This window comes from Coturnix japonica, chromosome Z (assembly GCF_054131305.1).
Source record: "Coturnix japonica strain WE chromosome Z, WE-NBRP24, whole genome shotgun sequence".
Classification (NCBI taxonomy): domain Eukaryota; kingdom Metazoa; phylum Chordata; class Aves; order Galliformes; family Phasianidae; genus Coturnix; species Coturnix japonica.
In genome coordinates, this window is record NC_140702.1 from 42059944 (window position 1) to 42078339 (window position 18396).

Consider the following 18396-nt stretch of genomic DNA (forward strand, 5'->3'; position numbering starts at 1 on the left):
CCCCAGTACTATCCTTCTGACTCACACCCCTAAAGTAGTAGTAGGAAATTTTGCTACCGTAGCTCTTACTTGTCTACCCATTTTCTGCTCTGTAGCAGAATATGCTGCCTTTATACAAGAAGTGAAGCTTTCTTGTTCATGCAAGTCCAAAGAATTCATACAAGGCAGAAAAAAACCAAAACAGTGGTGACATGGACACATAGGCAAAGGGAGCATCTATAGTACCTAGATCTACTTCCTAGGTTGACTTCCACTCAAGGATACATACGGATCTCCCACAGTAGCCATATGCAGCTTAGCTCTCTTCTCTCTTGCTAGCACTCCCAGTCTGCAACTCCAGTAAGGCAGGGTGCTGTCCATATAAAACTGCTGTGTGGGGCTTATTCACTCTGTATTAAATGCATACTACCAAGGGCAAGGAGTCACCAGCAGAAGGTGCATAATACACACAGTGCCCTGTGCAATTACAGTGGCAGTGTCTCCCTGGCAAAGAACTAATTACTGCAGCAAAAACTTAAAAAAAAAAAAAGAAAAAAAAAAAGAAAAAAAAAAAAGAAAGAAAATAAATGAAGGAAGAAAAAGGAAGATGGAGAGAGTTCTCATTGCTCACAGTGGTCACTTTTCTTCCCTTGTTCTCTTTTTATTTAAAAGGATAAAGAGTCTTTGCTATTTGTTTTAATTTCCTTGGCAAGGTCTAATGCAGTTTCACCCTTGGCAGCTCTCCTCTTAACACTACACTTCCTGACCACAAAGACACAGCTTTCTTTGCTGACTGTTCCTTCTTCCTATTTCTGTAAGCCCTCTATTTATTCCTGTTATGCCTCATTTTATCTTATTCTCTTTGTCCTTTCTGAGTACTTAAGCCTTTTCCTGCTCTTGTTCAGAGAAGCCAGTCATCCAGTTTCCAGGAGATATTCATTCTTAACAGAATGAGTGATGTGAAAGGTATCAGCCTAACTGGTTTACTGGTTTAAGATTGCCTCTGTTAAAAGGAAAGGAAAATAAAGGAATACTCAGGAAACAGACAAACTTAACAATAAGTGGCTGTATGACTTTTCCCTATGGTACAGTAATTTTTTATAGTTTGCATGTCTTCTAAGAGAACTGCAGAGATTTAAACAGGTCAGCACACGGCCATGACAACTGACAAAGGGTTGCTGCGAAATCAGTTTTACTGTTGGCATTTGTGAACAGTCTACACAGGATAAATGAAGAAAGCAGAAAGGTCATTTTGATGTTAAATGCAGAGGAACTGAAATCGACCTCGGTATGCAACGGGTTGTAGCACACGCCTGTTTGTCTTTTAAAAATGTTACTGACAATCAAATCAGTGTAGTCTTCCTGATACTATTTCCCTTGTTTGCATATTATTACTTCTTTCATAGTAAGTATATGATGATACTAGTTAAAGCAACAGCCAGTAATCAATAATATGAGAGGAAGGAAAGAAAAAGAAAAAAACAACAACTAACGATGTCCCTAAATATGTTACACCAGTAAGTAATCACCACATTTTTTTTCCTTGACAATAAAACTTTACTAATACCAGTGAGACTCATATGTAATGGATACTCCTTATTTTTGTATGCAGAAAAAGAATCAATCACATTTTGCAAGCGAGATTTCCTACATGTTTCCCACATGTATGGACACATAAGATATGGGATAATGTTTTATGCATATCAAGTGAGAGTACAATAAAAAAAAATCTTCCATTACTATCCCTTTCTCATCTCCCAGGAATAATTTTAATGCAATTTAATGCATATTCACAACACCTAATTCTCTATTCCCACCCATCCTTGTCAGTACTGATAGCTATTTCCTTCCAAAGCTTAACAAACAGCCTGAGAAAAAAATCTGGCTTTATTTCCAAACAGATCAACTGTTTCAGACTGTTAGAACACGACAACCCTTGGGGAAGTAATGAGAAAAAATCTGGGAGGACTAATTCTGTGCAGCATAACTTAGAATCATAGAATCACAGAATCACCAAGGTTGGAAAAGACCTAAAAGATCATCCAGTCCAACCGTTCACCTATGACTAATAGCTCCCACTAAACCACGTCCCTCAGTACAACATCCAATCATTCCTTGTGGCATGAGAGGGACCTTCTCTTTCAGCTCTTCTTAGAGAAAGAAAATACTGCCTTTAGCCTCCCTTTCAAAGTCTTCCATGACTCTGAACTAATTCAAAGCCAGGATGAAGCAGTCACAAATGTGCAAAAGCTGGAGAAACAAACAGTAATCTAAAATGAATTACATCATTTAGTTGGAAAAGTGTTATTATTTCGAGGATAACAGGAGGATATTTGGGAAAGGAAGAACATTTCACAATATAGCAAATCATTTCTTGAGAGGAAACAGTAAATGCACAGTGCATATGAAATTCAAGTCCCTGTTATACCTCTGCAATGCTCACTGTATGACTGCAGTCATAGAAAGATTCTGGGGTTGTTTGCTAATGCTGAGTGAACAAAATCTGCAGCATATATACACTCATTTTTCATTTGCAGACTTAAATTACAGAGCCATGCATGTGTTGATGCTACTGACTATAGAATTCCTTCTATAAGCCTGCTAACTTAAGTCAGCAGAACTGAATGGAAACAATGGTGAAAATGTCAAATAAATAATGCAGTTACTAAACAGTTTGTAATAGAAGGAAAAGGAACACAGAACTGTGTTTCAAAATCCGTAAAATTCTTAATGAAGATTTGGGATAAGGAATATTCTTTGAAATATGAAATTTCTTTAATTAAGTAGTCCTGCAGTCTGAGCTCTAGTTAGCTTTCCAATTGTAGCTCTGAAGCTGCTGTGTTGTATCTTTTCCTTACTGCCTGCATCCGAATAAGGTGCACGGAGGATCACAGAATCATAGAATGGCCTGGGTTGAAAAGGACCTAGAAGATCATCCAGTTTCCACAGTTTCCACAGTTTCCACAGTTTCCACACACCTCTGCTGTGTGCAGGGTCTCCAGTCACTATACCAGGCTGCCCAGAGCCACATCCAGCCTGGCCTTGAATGCCTCCAGGGACAGGGTGTCCACAATTTTAATTGACATTGTTAACACAGATTTTATGCATATTACTTTACTTCTCAGTGCTTTCATACAGTGCATTAAATAAAACTCAGAAAGGGTAATGTGATCCTAGAAATCACCCAAAAAAGGATTAATGTTAGTACAAGCATAACCTCAGTTTTTAATAAAGGAAGCCTGATGACATTAATTTATGTTAGATGAGGAAAGGTGTGTATTTAGAAATAAGCCAATTCAGCTGATGACAGTAGCATTTAAAAAATATAAGGTATTTTAAATAACTGTCTAAGATTCCAAAGGAGCAGTTGAAACTTACTACATTAAACATATGACATGGCTTTTGAACTGTTTTCAAAGCATCTAAATTAGTTACCCGGTGCCACACATGTTGTTGTTATTAGATATTATTTACATAGCATTGTAAATTTACACTGTATTCAATAGAAATTGAGCTAGGCTCATTCCCTACCCAAGAGAAGTTGTAAAAATATTCCCAAATACATGGTGGGCCCATTAAAAAGGCAAAGGAGTTTTCAAGCTCTAATAAAACAACTTGTTTTCTAAAAAGCTCTGAAAAGTGGAATTATGCACACTAAGAATCTTGTAGCACTAAGGATTTCTAAAAAATTAGAAATGGTAAATGATTAAACAAAAGCCTATGAGAATAGACAGCCTGGTGAAGTGGCCTCCTCAGCTAGCTGATGGGTTTATTCAGTGCCTGGCAAAAACTACAAAGTGATATACTTCAGATTAATTTCTCCACTGCTGGTACTGCTCTAGAATAACTGCACAACTAGAGTTGCAGGGGAAAAAGAGCACTCAAAACAGTCACATGGAGCGGGTACTGAGCAGCAGCAGTGTAGCACAAGGAACCCATCAAGGAGACAGCACAACACAATTACCAGCCCAAGCTGCAAAGGTCTGTTTTATTGAGCTGATAATTTATGGCATCCTGAGATTTCAGAAGCTCAGAAAACTTCCTGTGTTGCACGGAAAGTAATAAGCACAGAACAAAGGAGGTGGACGACAGATAGGTGCAGGGAAGACTGCTGCACAGGAGGCAGCCTTTTCATTATTGCCTTTATACTGATGTAACTTACCCAGGAATTTTCACAGTGTGATGAAGCAGTGTTTCCGTGGATGCAAAAATGGAAGGGGGTGGAAAACAAAATTAACTGGGCAGATTATTTCATGCATATATGTGGTACTTCAGCACAGTGGAAATATGATTAATATAAAATAAATTCACCCTCTCCAACCCCACAAAAATCCTCTAGTGTTACAATCACTTTTCAAACATAACATCCACCTAATTGGAGAGGGAGAGGAGAAAGAAAATAATGATGTTGTGGCATAATAATTTCATAGACAGTCATGTTTTTATCTGACTCCTATTGCACAACTACTGCAGCTGCCTCTTTCCTTCGGGGAGCACAAACATTGGTTTTGTATTTACTGACATTTTATGCAGATTGTAACTTATTTTGAACTCCTAAATCCAATTCCAACTGTAGCAGTAATTCCAAAAACCTAGGAAAATTTAGAAGAGGTTCAAGGTAGGGAGGAAAAAGGAGCATAGAAAAATTACTGATGCTTCAAACAGATATTCTTGCTTGAGTAAAGCAAAATAAAATACTGCAGGAGATTCATACTAGTGAGATCAGTTATGTTCATCTGTTTCACTTACTGCTTTTCAAACTGATTTTGAATAAAAATCAGTGTTATGTTTACAGCTGTTATGGCTCAAGAGCGTGACACACAGTAGTAAATAATAGCACTAACATTTTTAGCTCTGTGGAAAGTGTTTGGCCGTGAATATGGCAATATTTAAGCTGTTCCTTCAGAAGTAGCCAGCTGCACAGCACTTCACTGACAAAAGAATCAAAATCATAGAGTCATACGTAGGTCACTCTGAAAGTAATGCCTCCAATTTATTTCCACGAAACTACAACAGATACAAAGAGCACTATTTGACACAGTACATTCTCAGCTACAAAAAAAAAAAAACAACAAACAAAAACAAAACAAAACATTGGCCTACATAGTCAGCACAATTGGCTACAAACAATAGCCTGCATGCTACTATCACTCCATCATAAAAGGTCACAAGATCGATCAGGCATGATCTGCCCTCAGCAAAGTAGTGTCGGCTGTCTCAGATCACCTCGTCACCTTACATGTGTGCATTCGAATACCTTTTTGAAGTATCTGTTCCATAATCTTCCCAGGCACAGGGCTGAGGCTCACCCACCCATAGTCCCTGGGTCTCTCTTTCTTCAAAATGGGGGTGATGTTTTCCTTTTCCTAGATACAAGGGACTTTGCCTGCCAGCTATGATGTTTGAATATGATGGAGAGTGTCTTGGCAGCCACACCAGCCAGGGATGCGTGTCATCAGGCCCTATAGACATTTAGTTTAGCCCCAAGACACATTTAGTTTCATGAAGTGGTCTCTGACTTGTTCTTCTCTTAAAGCATGAAGGATTTTGCTTACCCAGCTCCTACCCAGAGGTTTGGGGATGTAAGAGATGTGGTAAGCCTGGCTGTCAGTGAAGACCAAGACAAAGAACTTGCTGAGTACCTCAGCCTTCTCTGTATCTGCTGTTGCTGGTTCTTGTAACTTATTTGAGGGGGTTCACTTTCTTCTACTTTTCTCTTCTGACCAATGTACCTGTGAAACCCCTATTATTATTTTCCACATCCCTTTCCAAGTGCAGCTCCATCTGTGCCTTGGCTCTCTTGATCCCATCTCTGCATGTACAGACAACATCCCTATACTCTTTTCAGGCCACGTGTGCCTGTTCTAAGTTAGTTCTTCTATTCAGCACAGAATCTAGAGGACTAGACTGAAAACCCTCCTGAACTTCATGCCTTAGCTCTAATGCAGTTGGTCCTTTCTGAGTAAGCCATTTACTCACAATAAAAATTGAAAGTAAGATGGCTACTAAAATTATTCTGCTTTCTGGGGCCTTATATGAGCATTTAAGTGATGCTGCTAGAAAATAGGAGAAATAAACTATTGCTGAAAAAGGAAAATGAGAAGGAAATACTGTTCCTGGTGCCTGGAATCCTCTGTATTTTTTTTAAGTAAACAGTAGTTTTTATTTTAAGAACAGCTACACCACTGTGTAGATATTTGCAAGACAAGAATCTGTAGCTTTTATGCCTTCTGAAACAACAGTGAAATAGCAGTTAAGAGTCTGGTCACTGGGGATAATGCATGAAGCCAGAAAGAAATCTGCTTTTCAAGACTGCATTTGCAGTGCTGGCAGTTAGTAAAGCTGTGTTCTGATTTGTGAATTGAGCAGATTTAGTATATAAGTCATCAAGGAGAACACAACGAATAAAAGTATTTCCTTTTTTACAGTTGATTATACTTTTGGGTTCATAAAAAAGTATGCTTTATCATCCAACTTCACTGTTATTTTCAATATATCCTAACTATAGGGACTTAAATTTTTTCCAGTATACAAGTTTGGTCAGATATAGCTTATCCTAGAAAAGTACACTGTGGATGGCAACATGGGGAATACGAAAACTATACATTCCCAGTACTGGAAGAGCCGACAGGAACAGTATATTTTGGTGTTTTCACCATCCTAATGTCTCTTTAAGACAGAGTAATGTTATTGCTCCTGTTCAGAGGTACAAAAACACAGCTCAGATTCCAAGGAGCCTAGGCAATAAAAGGGATTAGAAGCTGTTTCCAAATTAAATGTCTTTTTTTTGTAGGTTCAGTCACATCCTTATACTCATTAGAATAGCCATTGTGTACTAGGACTGGCACCACATTCATTTTATCCGAAGAATAAAAACAGGATAAAGGCTAAGAATTTACATAATGGTATCATCTTGTCATCACGGGAAACTGCCTCTCTATCTACCTCGCCTTTCCAGATGCATTTACATTTGGGGCTCTGGAACTCAAGGGACAGGTAAGTGAGGATGTGGTGGAAGATCCACTCAGGAGATTACCTAGGGCAAGGCAGTCATCTCCACACCTCAAGACTGCCTCTTCCAAAGAGAAAAGGGTAACTCCTTCTGAGAGGAACAGAGGGCCCCTATATGCTGCCCACACTCTACCTGTAGGGAAGTGCACTACCTCCCTAGTGCCTAGGTGAGGACATTACCAGGAAACATCTTAGTCTGGTTGGCCCCTCTGATTCTTATCCGTTATGTTCAGGATAGTTTAGGGTGGCAGCAATGAAGACACTGAGAAATGACTGAGGGCCATCATGAAGGACTTCATAAGACTGAGCAGTTAGTGGACAGAGAGGGAACACACATTGTATTTTTCCCTATCTCTTCAGTGGCAGGGAAGGACCCTGAGAGGACCAGGAAAACCCATCTGATAACTACATGGCTGAAGGGCTGGTGTCTCCACAGCAATTTTGGCTTTTTCAACTATAGGGTGATCTACTCAGCGCCTGGGCTGATGGGATCCACGAGGGTCATAAGGGAAAAGAATTCTGGCCAGGAGCTGTTGGGGCTCATTGATAAAGCCTTAAAACAAGGCTTGAAGTGGGGAAGAGGGTGATAGCAAGCCTGCCTGTGACAAGGTGTGAGATAGCATAGCTAAGTTAGAGGAAGAATGTGCTAGCAGGGGCTCTCAACTTGCTACATCTTATGATGAATGTACTAGGCAGCAAGTTGTCAGGGCTCATCACTAAGCCTTTAAAATAGATCTGATGGAGGAAGGTGATGTACTGCTGAGTAACAGAGAAGAGTCAGGGAACACCATTGCTTTAGGATGCAGTGGTAGAAAACCCCAGATTTTTTCCAGAGGATTTTGGGAGGGCTCCTCTAAAATGGTAATGCTGCCAAAAGCCCACCTGAAGTCCCTCTGTACCAGTGCATCCAGCATGAGAAATAAGCAGAGTAAGTTGGAAACCATGGTGCAACTGGAGTACTACAATCTTATTGCTGTCACATAAACATGGTGGCATGATTTGCATAACTGGAATACCATGACTGAGGGCTGTGAGCATTTTAGGTGAGATAGGCAAGGTAGGAGAGGTTAAAAAGCGGATAGACTTAGAAGAGCTGCTCCTGAGAAACATCCATGAACAGATTGAGAGCCTCTGTGTTAAAATTAGGAACAGGACCAATGAAGGACAGCTAGTGATCAAAGTCTACTGCAGGCTGCCTCATCAAGGGAAGCCTGTGGATGAGGCCTTCTTGCTTCAGCTGCAAGTGGCATCATGCTCTCAGGCTTACATTCTGATGGGGGCTTTCAACCACCTGGATACCTGCTGGGAAAACAGTGTGGGGAGCTGTAGGTAGTCCTTGAGACTCCTGTTGTCCTTTGAAGACAGCTTTCTGGTTCAGGTTTTGGACAGACACAATAGAGGTGAAGCATTGGAGGACCTGGTGCACACCAGTGTGGAGGAGATCGTAAAAGAAGTTAAGACTGGAGGCAACCTGCGATGACCACACCGTAGTTGAGGTTGTGATCTTGAGGAATGTGGGCTGGGAAAAGAGTGGAGTCAGGACTCTGAACTACAGGAGTAAAAAACTCTTAGCTGTTTAAGGAATTGTTGGAAGAGACCTCCTGGCAAACTGTCCTTCGAGACAAAGGAACAGAATAGAGCTGGCAGCACTTTAAGGATGCCTTTCTGAGAGTGAAAGAGAGCTCTCCATCCCCCAGAATAAGAAATCAGGCACAGGAGGCATATACCAACATGTCTTTGCAAGGATCGGCTGGCCTGATTAAGAGATAAGAAGGAAAAGTATAAACAGTGGTAGTGGGGATTATGGGCTGAGGAAGAATACAAGGATGCAGTCTGGATATGCAAGGATGGAGAAAGGAAAGCCAAGGCGCAGCTAGAATTGAACTTGGCAAGTGATGTGAAAAACAATACAAGATTCTTTAGATCACTGGGTAGAAGAGACAGGTGAAGGAGAGTGTAGCCCTCTAGTAAATGGAAATGAAGAGCTGGCAGCATCAGACATGGCCTGGTTTTGATGATGTAACTTGGCATAGTACACTAGTCTGTAGCTTTCTAACTGATTGGATAGTCCATTCCATGCTGAGTTTTTTGACAGAAAAAATCTCTCTGGAACTTTCACCAGGTTTTAATAACACAGGCCTCATATTCAGCTCTGTAAAACTCCAATGAAGGTGAGAGATACACATCATGAAGGAAATTAGCTAGCTATTTTGCTATTAAGATTCATGGAGTCTTTTGCCCCTGAAGTGGAAGGGTAGGATACATGGTAACATGGACAAATGAAATCAGTGTAGAGGTTATGTACAGGCAGAGCAGAACAGCCTTGGCAGTTCAAGCACAGCTTTCAAACAGTAAATATCCATACAGCTACTGAAGATTTCTCTGCAAACGTGAGAGGCAATGACAAAACAGGAGTAGGACCCTGTCTTACAATAATGAATAAACAATAAAAGTTACTCAAACTGCATTATTGAATGCTAATAACTTCAGATATTCCCCCCAGTAAGGGCTGTTTTGCTGCAGTTTTCATACATGTAGAAGTGTAATTCAGAGCTGTACATTAGAAGCTATTGCAAATGTATGCAGATGTCAGCAGTAGGGAAAAGTAAACACTACAAAACTGAAAACAGTAATAGAAAGCCTCTACTGTGAAAAGAAAATCTTCAAATTTCTACTAAATGTTAGCTAAGATGGTTGAGAAGGTACAGATACCAGAGCTTTAAACACTGAAGTCAGTTACAGATCTTTTGCTGGAGGACTTGTATTCTTATCTCAAAAAAAGTATGAGATTTTAGTGAAACCACAGGATTTGACAAGATTTCAGAATATGTATTAACAAGGCTGCTGGAGAAGCTCTTTGCTTGTCTGAGCCTGACAGCAGGAGCTGAAGATCAGTGGGAGAAAATAAATTTTAAAATAAACATGCTCTGAACTTTAAAAGAGGATAAAATTCTTCTTGCAAACAAACTGTGTCCACAGACATGAAAAGAGTTTACTGCACGTATCATGGAGACAGGGATGAGAAAGCTACTCAGAAGGCAGAAAAAAATGGAGAAAACAAGAAAAACATTTCACCAGGGATTATTTCCTTATATGGCTTTGTGCACACATGGGTTACGTGGTATAACAAAGAAGAATAAAATGAACAGGATGTAAAAGAGGATTTATAAGAGAAAATGCTCCGGAGAAGAAGGACATACAATAATACAGAGTATGAGTAGCAGACAGACAGAAAAAAGCAGTGTATAGATGCAGAAGGAAAACCAGAACCACAAGTATTTCTTCTCTTAGATCAGCTGATATACCAGTTTTCCATGTCCTGTGTTAAACAAGATTGCCAGCCCCTCAGATCAGATTATTCTTACAGAATGTTATTAAGTGTGGCACAGTGGAGACCTTATTCTGCAGGCAAGTTTGGGGGATGACACTAGTAAGAGAACTGCCATTTTTAAATGAATCTTAAACAAAGACTCTCTGAGCTCTAAAACAATTTGGCAATAATTGTGACTTCCAATGGACTCCATGGCCAGACAGCCAGCAGCTTGCATAAATAATCTAACCCTGTAACATAAAAGGCCTTCTTTAATCTAACAAATAAATAAATAAAGTCATAAAGCTTACCTATTAGAGCAGAGCTTCCCGGACTGATAGTCATTTTTGTTCCTGAAGGAGAAGTCAGCACTGAAGGAGAGTTGGTCCCAATGCTGGAAAGCACTGCTGTCAAGTTTTCCAGATAAGGAAGGGGTCGTGGAGGCTCTGGTAACAGATTAGGACACTGAAGTGAAGAGCAACACCATAGCAGAAAACATCTTGAGGAAAAACATCACTACCCACTGCTGTGCTAGTGGCCATGCTGCAACATTACCTCAAACAGCAAAAAGCAACTTTGGGCAACTACTAAATGTGTGCTTTACCTGTTATTAAGTAAAACAGAGAAAGTATTAAAATAGCATCTTGATCAATATGACCACAAAATAAGAAAAAAATCTGTCTAAATGTTACCATTGCATTCTGTTTGACAGACCTTTTTCATATGTAATGAGTGTATCAGAAGATACAGCAGCTTGGAAGAAAGAGCGAATTTATACAGCATAGAAGCCACATAAATGTCCATGGCAGTCAGTGCAAAACTTTTTAATGTCTGCTACAAACTGGATCAAGCCTTGATTAAATACAGTTAAAACCCTGCCAAATCCTGTGGTATACTTAGGCAGAGCTCCAAAGGACTAAAAGCTCAAAGAGCTCAAGAGGATCACTCTATGCTGAGAATTGCAGGATTTGGTCATTCTACTAGCTGTAACACTATTTACAGAATTGACTGTGTTGCCTACCATTCCCAACTCTTTTTGCCACAGAAATTACAGAATATTTAAGTGAATAATGGCTTCACTGCTTTTCAACAAGACCACAGCACAAACTGAGCAAGATTTCTGCTGCTGAGCACAACCAACATCAGAATTATGAGTTGTGGATGTCTGAATAATTTCTTTCCATCAGGAAACTAAAAATGTGATTCACTTGAAAGCATAAGCAGGTTGCATAACTCAGAGTAACTTTGCATCTTTAAAAACTATGACATTTATAAAGATTTATAAAGATTTTTATAAAGCATTTAATGTAATTCATATAGGAATTCTGATCTATAGTGTGAAACCTAGCTGGTTTTTAATTTTTTTTATTTTATTTTTTTATTTTATTTTTTTTACAGAATTTTCAAGACTGAGTTTCTAGAGCCAGCCTGGATTCATAGTGAAATCCTATGAATGCTATTAAAGGAATTTTACTGTTACCTGTGAAACTGTCAGAAAATTCACTTTAAAACTTTACCTGTAGGCTACTTCATCTGCAGGACCTATGTTCACTCTAGTCACAAAAGACAAGAGCTGCACTGGATGCTTTAATGATTTTGTAGTGGTAGTGTGGAGTAGGTTTCAGAGTTTATCACTTCACTGTGAAATGTATACCAAATATATGCATTTACATGTCTGATTGGATCATTCATCTGGAAGTCAGGCAGAAATGGTACAGATGATTTACTAGAAAAGGAAAGCCCTTTCCCACATGCACAGTTACCACCAGGTAACACTTCTACCCATACTTCACAGCTGACATTGTCTTTTCAAATCACACAGGATGACTTTATGCTTGTTATTTAGAAACTTGAGCAAAAGTAAACTTCACCCTTTCCTGAACTTGGGAAGTGCTTTTCAAAAGTGTTTACGCACCTGTTTGGTATAAAATGGGTCAGTACCACATCACTATGTACGAGAAATGCTGCTCAGTGAAGCAGAACACTTCACAGCAAAAAAAAGCTGCATCATTCTCATTTCAAGAGAATCACTTTAACAAATTGTTAATAAATTCTTTTCTTCACCATCAAGTGTAAAATAATGAAAACTGAATATCTCTGCCCTGGGAGGAGTAGTCCTTAGCTTGAAACATTTTGCCGCTGTGTCATTCCCTCTTTCCACATCCACTGATTAATCCTGAAGGCTAATTAGGCCATCAGCTATATTGTGCAGCTTCACAAGCAAAATACCCTGTGCTTACCAAGAATCAACAGCTGGGAACTTTCAGTCACCTCCCCACGTAGATTGGCGGCCCTGCAGGAATATAACCCCTGATCTGACAGAGAAACATTTGCAATTAGCAGCAACCCATCACGCAGGTGGTGAGCAGGGGACAGCTTGACCTTATTTTTAAACCAAGTAACTTCCGCTTCAGGAACACCTGGAAAAACATTGACAACACATAACACATATAAGACACAGAGGTTGCTGAACAGTGTCATACAGACAAAATGTTTAAGATAGAGCCATTAAAATAAGCTTTTAACATGACTTTCAACTGACATTTTTTTTTTTGCAGTTCAGAACTGTCTAGTCAACTTTAACACTGTCTTCATTTTTAACACTCTAAAGTTGTACAAGCGAACTCTGAACTCATCGCTCTTAAAAACAAGTCAGCACTGGATGATAACAAAGCCTAGTATCTAGCCTAGCATCCTGTTTCCAACAGCAGACATAACCTAGTGCCTCATGAAGACTAAGAGCGGGACAAGCATACACAATGCTTCCTGCTTTTGCTCTCCCAGCCTCCAGCTACTTTCAGCTTAGGAACTTCCTCAGCCAGAAGGCACTTCTGTGAATTTAGGAACCCTCCATAGATTTCTCTTCCAGAAATTCTTCCAGTCTTCCTCTCTGATCTTGAGGCAAACAATTAGCATTTACATCTTCAGAAATGCAGTTTCACTCATCCAGCCAGGAATGTACAGACAACACATTTTTTGCAGATTCATATCCCACTAATGGAAAAACTGCTTCCTATATGTGCTTTGATCTAAGGCTCATCTCTAGTCGGTGCATGCCTAGAGGAAAGTACTCTCATATAAGCTAGCAATACTGCTGGTCTTGAAGCAAAATGAATTTCCTTGATATAGGGATAACTTCCTCAATTTATATGCCATACTAGATTGGGTAATTCAGTGTAAACAACTGGTTTACATGAACATAAATGAAAATTCTAGTAGGTGGGACAGATGCACGGAGTAATGCCTGGAAGGAAACATTTACTTCATGGACCCACAGCTGTAAGGAGCAGCACATCACTAACCCCAGTAACTGCTGGAGCAGTTTCCCATTTGCTGCATGTTCCGTAACCTCTTTTGCATGAATGTGTAGTTTCTTTTTGTTTACAGTAGAGCAAAGGCATGCTTACAGGCAGCTATTCTTAATTATATGTTGCCCACCTAAATCTTTCCCTGCCTTACTTAAAGCAACACATTCTTCTGTATACTGCCAGTACCTTACTGGTTGCACATCCACATCACAAATCAAAAGCCAATCTGTTTGTCAGTTCTGTGGCTCTGGCACTAGGTCTGGCACCAGAAATACTTTTGTCTGTGCTCACTACGAATGACCACCCATTTGTCTGCATTTGTAGTGACTGGAAGATTGGAGGTTCCTCACTAAGCATATGCAGATGGAAGTGGGAAAGGGAGGTTTTCCCTGTTCTTCCACATCAAAGCATTCCGGCCTTTTTTCCACCTCTCCCAGAATTACCTGTGGACTCTGCCAAGACATCTGGAATGAGTACATCTGAGCTTGGCAGTCAGGAAGGTCTGTAAGGGCAGAGAGTCTCATCCACATTCAGAAAGTAGCAGGAAATAGGTTGTAAAAAACTGCAGAATTTTTCTCACCTTTGTCTGAGGGTGTATAACACATACTAATCTGTACTCTTCAAATGTATTAATCATTTCTGTCTGTGATGCAGTTTTCCAAATGCTTACCCTTGTTTATGTTTCTCTAACACAACTTTTAAAAGGGCTGGTCTGTTGGCCTGTTTCTGAACTCTCAGCTGGGAAAGGACCAGAACACAGCTCTCCATCTGGTTGCTACTCTTTGACCTATGTGGCATGGGTGGGCCGACCACCACTTAAAATCTTGCTCTGATTTATTCCAGAGCATCCAGGCAGAGCCCTCAGGGGAGTTCAGACAACTGCTAGAGAGCAAAGAACACCAAACCTTGAGTTTTTTTTCAAGCCTGTGTGTTTATTGTATTTCCACTGCAAGCAAAGGAAGTTTAAGAGGTGTGCTCTAGAGAGACAAGGAGAGAAAATAGAGGCTCTTCCAGTTCTGTGGCCTGGGTTGGAAAAATGCTCACATCCCAGCACTCCTCCCCACATTGCTACACTAGAGAAGGTATGAATCACTCTTTCTTGCAGGTTGAGCTTGTTATGGTGCACAGTTTCATACTGTGACTGTTGACAAACTTTGGCATAGAAGTATAATGAATCAGTAACAGCTTTATAAAACTGAAATTTCTTCAGTTCAACCCAGAGCTTCTTCAAGGTGGAAGAAAAGGAAGAGATTTGGGTAGAGCTTTTATGTTCTTGAAAATAAAGGAAAGTAAGTGGAAACAGTGGAAGAACAAGGAGGATGAGGAGTGCTCAAAGGTGTAAATAGGAGGGAAAGGGACAATGAAAACTCAATATTGCAGTTTTCAGGAGCAGAGTCTTAAAATAAATAGATTAAGTCAGAGAGACAGAAAAAAATGATCCATTTGTTGCAGATAGCTGCTCAGAGAATCTTAATTCAGAAAGGCAGATTCTTCTTGTATTTACTTCTCTTGGATAAGAACCAAGAAGGGGTTAAGAGTGAAGACCAATGTATTACTGTTCCATTTACGAAAGATGCATTATACTTACATGATGTCTACCACCTCTAAAATAACCTTTCTCTTACTGCCAGTGTATAAAGAGTTTTCTCCCCCTGTCTTTAAAGTGAAGCTCCTGTGCTAAACAAAGATGACTTGAAATCAACCTGTACCATCTTCCTACAATGTGGTTTAAAGAATATCAGAAGTACTCTATGTATCAGGGAGCAGCAGACTCGTTTTCCATTGTGCTTCTGTCTCTAATAACACATATAAGCCTCAAACATTTCAAGACAAGAACTGGAGGCAGCCAGCAAAGGCACAAGCAAATACATTATTGCAATGCATTGCCACAAGGGGTAGCAAGAGCATTTCAAACAGTTTTGCTGGGTAATGGTGAACAAGAGAGGACAGAAGACTGAGTGCATCTGCTTTGCAGAAACAATCACAGAGACTGAAAGCCTGAGAGATGCCAGATGGGAACAAGCCTCACTTTGCTGGGCAAGTAAGATATCACGTAGTTAATCATTTCCCAATAGTTATTTTTCTTCAGCTTTTCCCTCCATCACTGTACACACATAGAGCAGAACAAAGGCTACCTAGAGTATGTAGCAAGTAGAAACAAGTCTATCAAACAGGATGGTTTTGCTAAAACATGAGCTTCTGGGGAAAAGAAGCATAACAACACAATGATCTAGCAGTGATGACTTGTTTTCCGTGCAATAATATTCTGACATATATGAGATTCTAGTGCAGCTGAGGAACAAATATGGACCATAAAGCAAAGAAAGAACTGGAACAATACAGCTTCCAGCATACAGATGAAACACAGAAGAAACAAATGTGCAGGAGAGAGGAAAAAACTGAAGGATACACAGGGAAGGATGGTAATATATTTAAAATCACTCTTGAAAATATGTTGTTTCAACAAAGCTGATGATACATTACATTCTACAGATTAGTGCCTCTATTAGAAGTTTTATGGCTTGAAGGATACCATGGAGAAATGCCCTAAGAATAAGAGTTTTTAAAACAAAATTCTCTTTTCACATCTAATTGCACTGTTAATAACAACTAGGGCCTGGCTGATTGAAATTTCTGGTATCCAAGTGAGTATGTACATGCTTTAAGTGCTGAAGTCAACAAAAAGTTTCCTAGGTGACAATGATGTGATCCAAATTGCTCCTACATCCTACTGGGAAGTGAAACTGACTATTGCACTTGAATTACTCCAGAAAGATGGTTGCTTTTATGAAAACTGGGGAAAATCCTGAAGCTGGAAGTCAGGCAGATGCAGACAACTCTAATGGATGCACTGTTAGGCTGAGTTTTGAAGAAGTCTGAGCTTCACCACAATCACTTACATCAGAATAGCAGGAGTTGGAAGAGACCTCAAGATATCACTGAGTTATGATTTAAAAATAATATTTCACTTCCATAGCTGAAGTGGCAAAGTCATGATAAATAAAACAAGACTGATTTTTCAAGCTTGGTGAAAACCACACCATTTTCCTTATATAACCAGAGAAGAGTTTAAGTTCAAGATAATTCAGATCAGACGCAAGTTAATCTGATAATTTTGCTTTCCCTTGTCTTACAACTAATATCTATGGATCTCAGTCTACAATACAGATTTTGACAATGCTTATGCCATTCACAAGGAGTTAAAGAGCAATACTAAATTTTTCCCTGTGCTCCAGTAATGCTTAATGTCAGTGCAAGTGGCAATGGAGAGATCTCAAGAAAAAACACTGAAAATAAAAGAATCACAGAATCATAGAATGGCCTGGATTAAAAAGGACCACAATGATCATCTGGTTTCAACCCCCTCCAAAGTGCAGGGTCACCAACCACCAGGCCAGGCTGCCCAGAACCACATCCAGCCTGGCCTTGAGTGCCTTCAGGGATGGGGCATCCACAACCTCCTTGGGCAACCTGTTCCAGTGCATGACCACCCTCTGTATGAAAAACTTCTTCCTAAGATCTAACCCAAACCTCTCCTGCATCAATTTAAAACCATTCCCCCTTGTCCTATCACTATCCACCCTCATAGACCTCCTGTTTATCCACTCCCTTCAAGAACTGGAAGGCCACAATGAGGTCTCCCCAGAGCCTTCTCTTCCCTAAGCTAAACAAGCCCAGTTCCCTCAGCCTTTCCTCATAGGAGAGGTATTCTAGCCCACTGATCATATTAGTGGCCCTCCTCTGGACCTGTTCCAAAAGCTCCACATCCTTCCTGTACTGGGGGCCCCTGCACTAGACAGAGTCTAAATGGGGCCTCACAAGAGCTGAGTAGAGGGGGACAATCACCTCCTCTTCCTGCAGGCCACTCCTCTTTTAATGTAGCCCAGAACATCATTGGCTTTCCACGCTGCAAGCGCACACTGATGGCTCATACACAGCTTCTTGTCTACCAGAACTCCCAAGTCCATCTACATAGGGCTGCACTCAAGGAGATCTCTAGTTTGTATGAATACCTGGGACTGCCCTGGCCTAACTGCAGCATGCTGCACTTGGCCTTGTTGAACTTCATTAGGTTCTTATGGGCTCACTTCACCAGCCTGCCTGCCCTTCCCTCCAATGTATCGATGGCACCACTCAGCTTGGTATCATCTGCAAACTTTCTGAGAGTGCACTCAATGCCATCATCTGTGTCATTGATGAAGATATTGAAGAGCAGTGGTCCCAAGACCAACCCCAGAAGGACACCTCTTGTGACTGGCCTCCACCCTGACACAGAACTATTAATCACAACCCTTTGGCTGCAACCAGCCAGACAATTCTTATTAGACTGGAGAAGAGTAGAGTAGAGTAGAATAGAATAGAATAGAATTAAATTAGAATCATAATTAGAATTCAGTTGGAAATGACCTATGTAGATCAGCCATTCCACTTGCCTGACCACTTCAGGGGCTAACCAACAGTTAAAGCATGTTATTTAGGGCACTGTTCAAATGCCTTTTAACACAGACAGGCAAAGGTCTTCAACCACCTTTCTAGGAACCCTGTTCCAGTCTGGAAGGTCTGACCACCTTCAAGTGAAAAACATTTTTCTTAACATCCAGCCTGAACCTCCCATTACACAGACTTGTGCTGTTTGCAGGTACCAGGAAAAAGAGTCTGGCAAAGAGATCTTTACATATGACACATTATAATGAACGATATTTCTTATTATTCAATGGGAATTAGTTTAATTAGTGAAAGACAAAACATCCAACTGGGAGACAGGGAATACAAGTTCTGCTCTTGGCT

General features: G+C 40.2%; 1 protein-coding gene across 7 annotated transcripts in view; it reads right to left on the minus strand.

Moving 5' to 3' along the window:
* The window catches only part of ADAMTSL1 (ADAMTS like 1), a 379149-nt gene that overhangs the window by 13029 nt on the left and 347724 nt on the right, over nt 1-18396 (minus strand). For all 7 annotated transcript variants that reach the window (XM_015849101.3, XM_085529433.1, XM_015849102.3 and 4 more), the window contains 2 exons: nt 12541-12720; nt 10612-10746 (listed from right to left, as the gene is read on the minus strand). In XM_015849101.3, coding sequence (XP_015704587.2) covers nt 10612-10746; nt 12541-12720 — 315 coding nt within the window. The remainder of the gene's footprint in view (nt 1-10611; nt 10747-12540; nt 12721-18396) is intronic.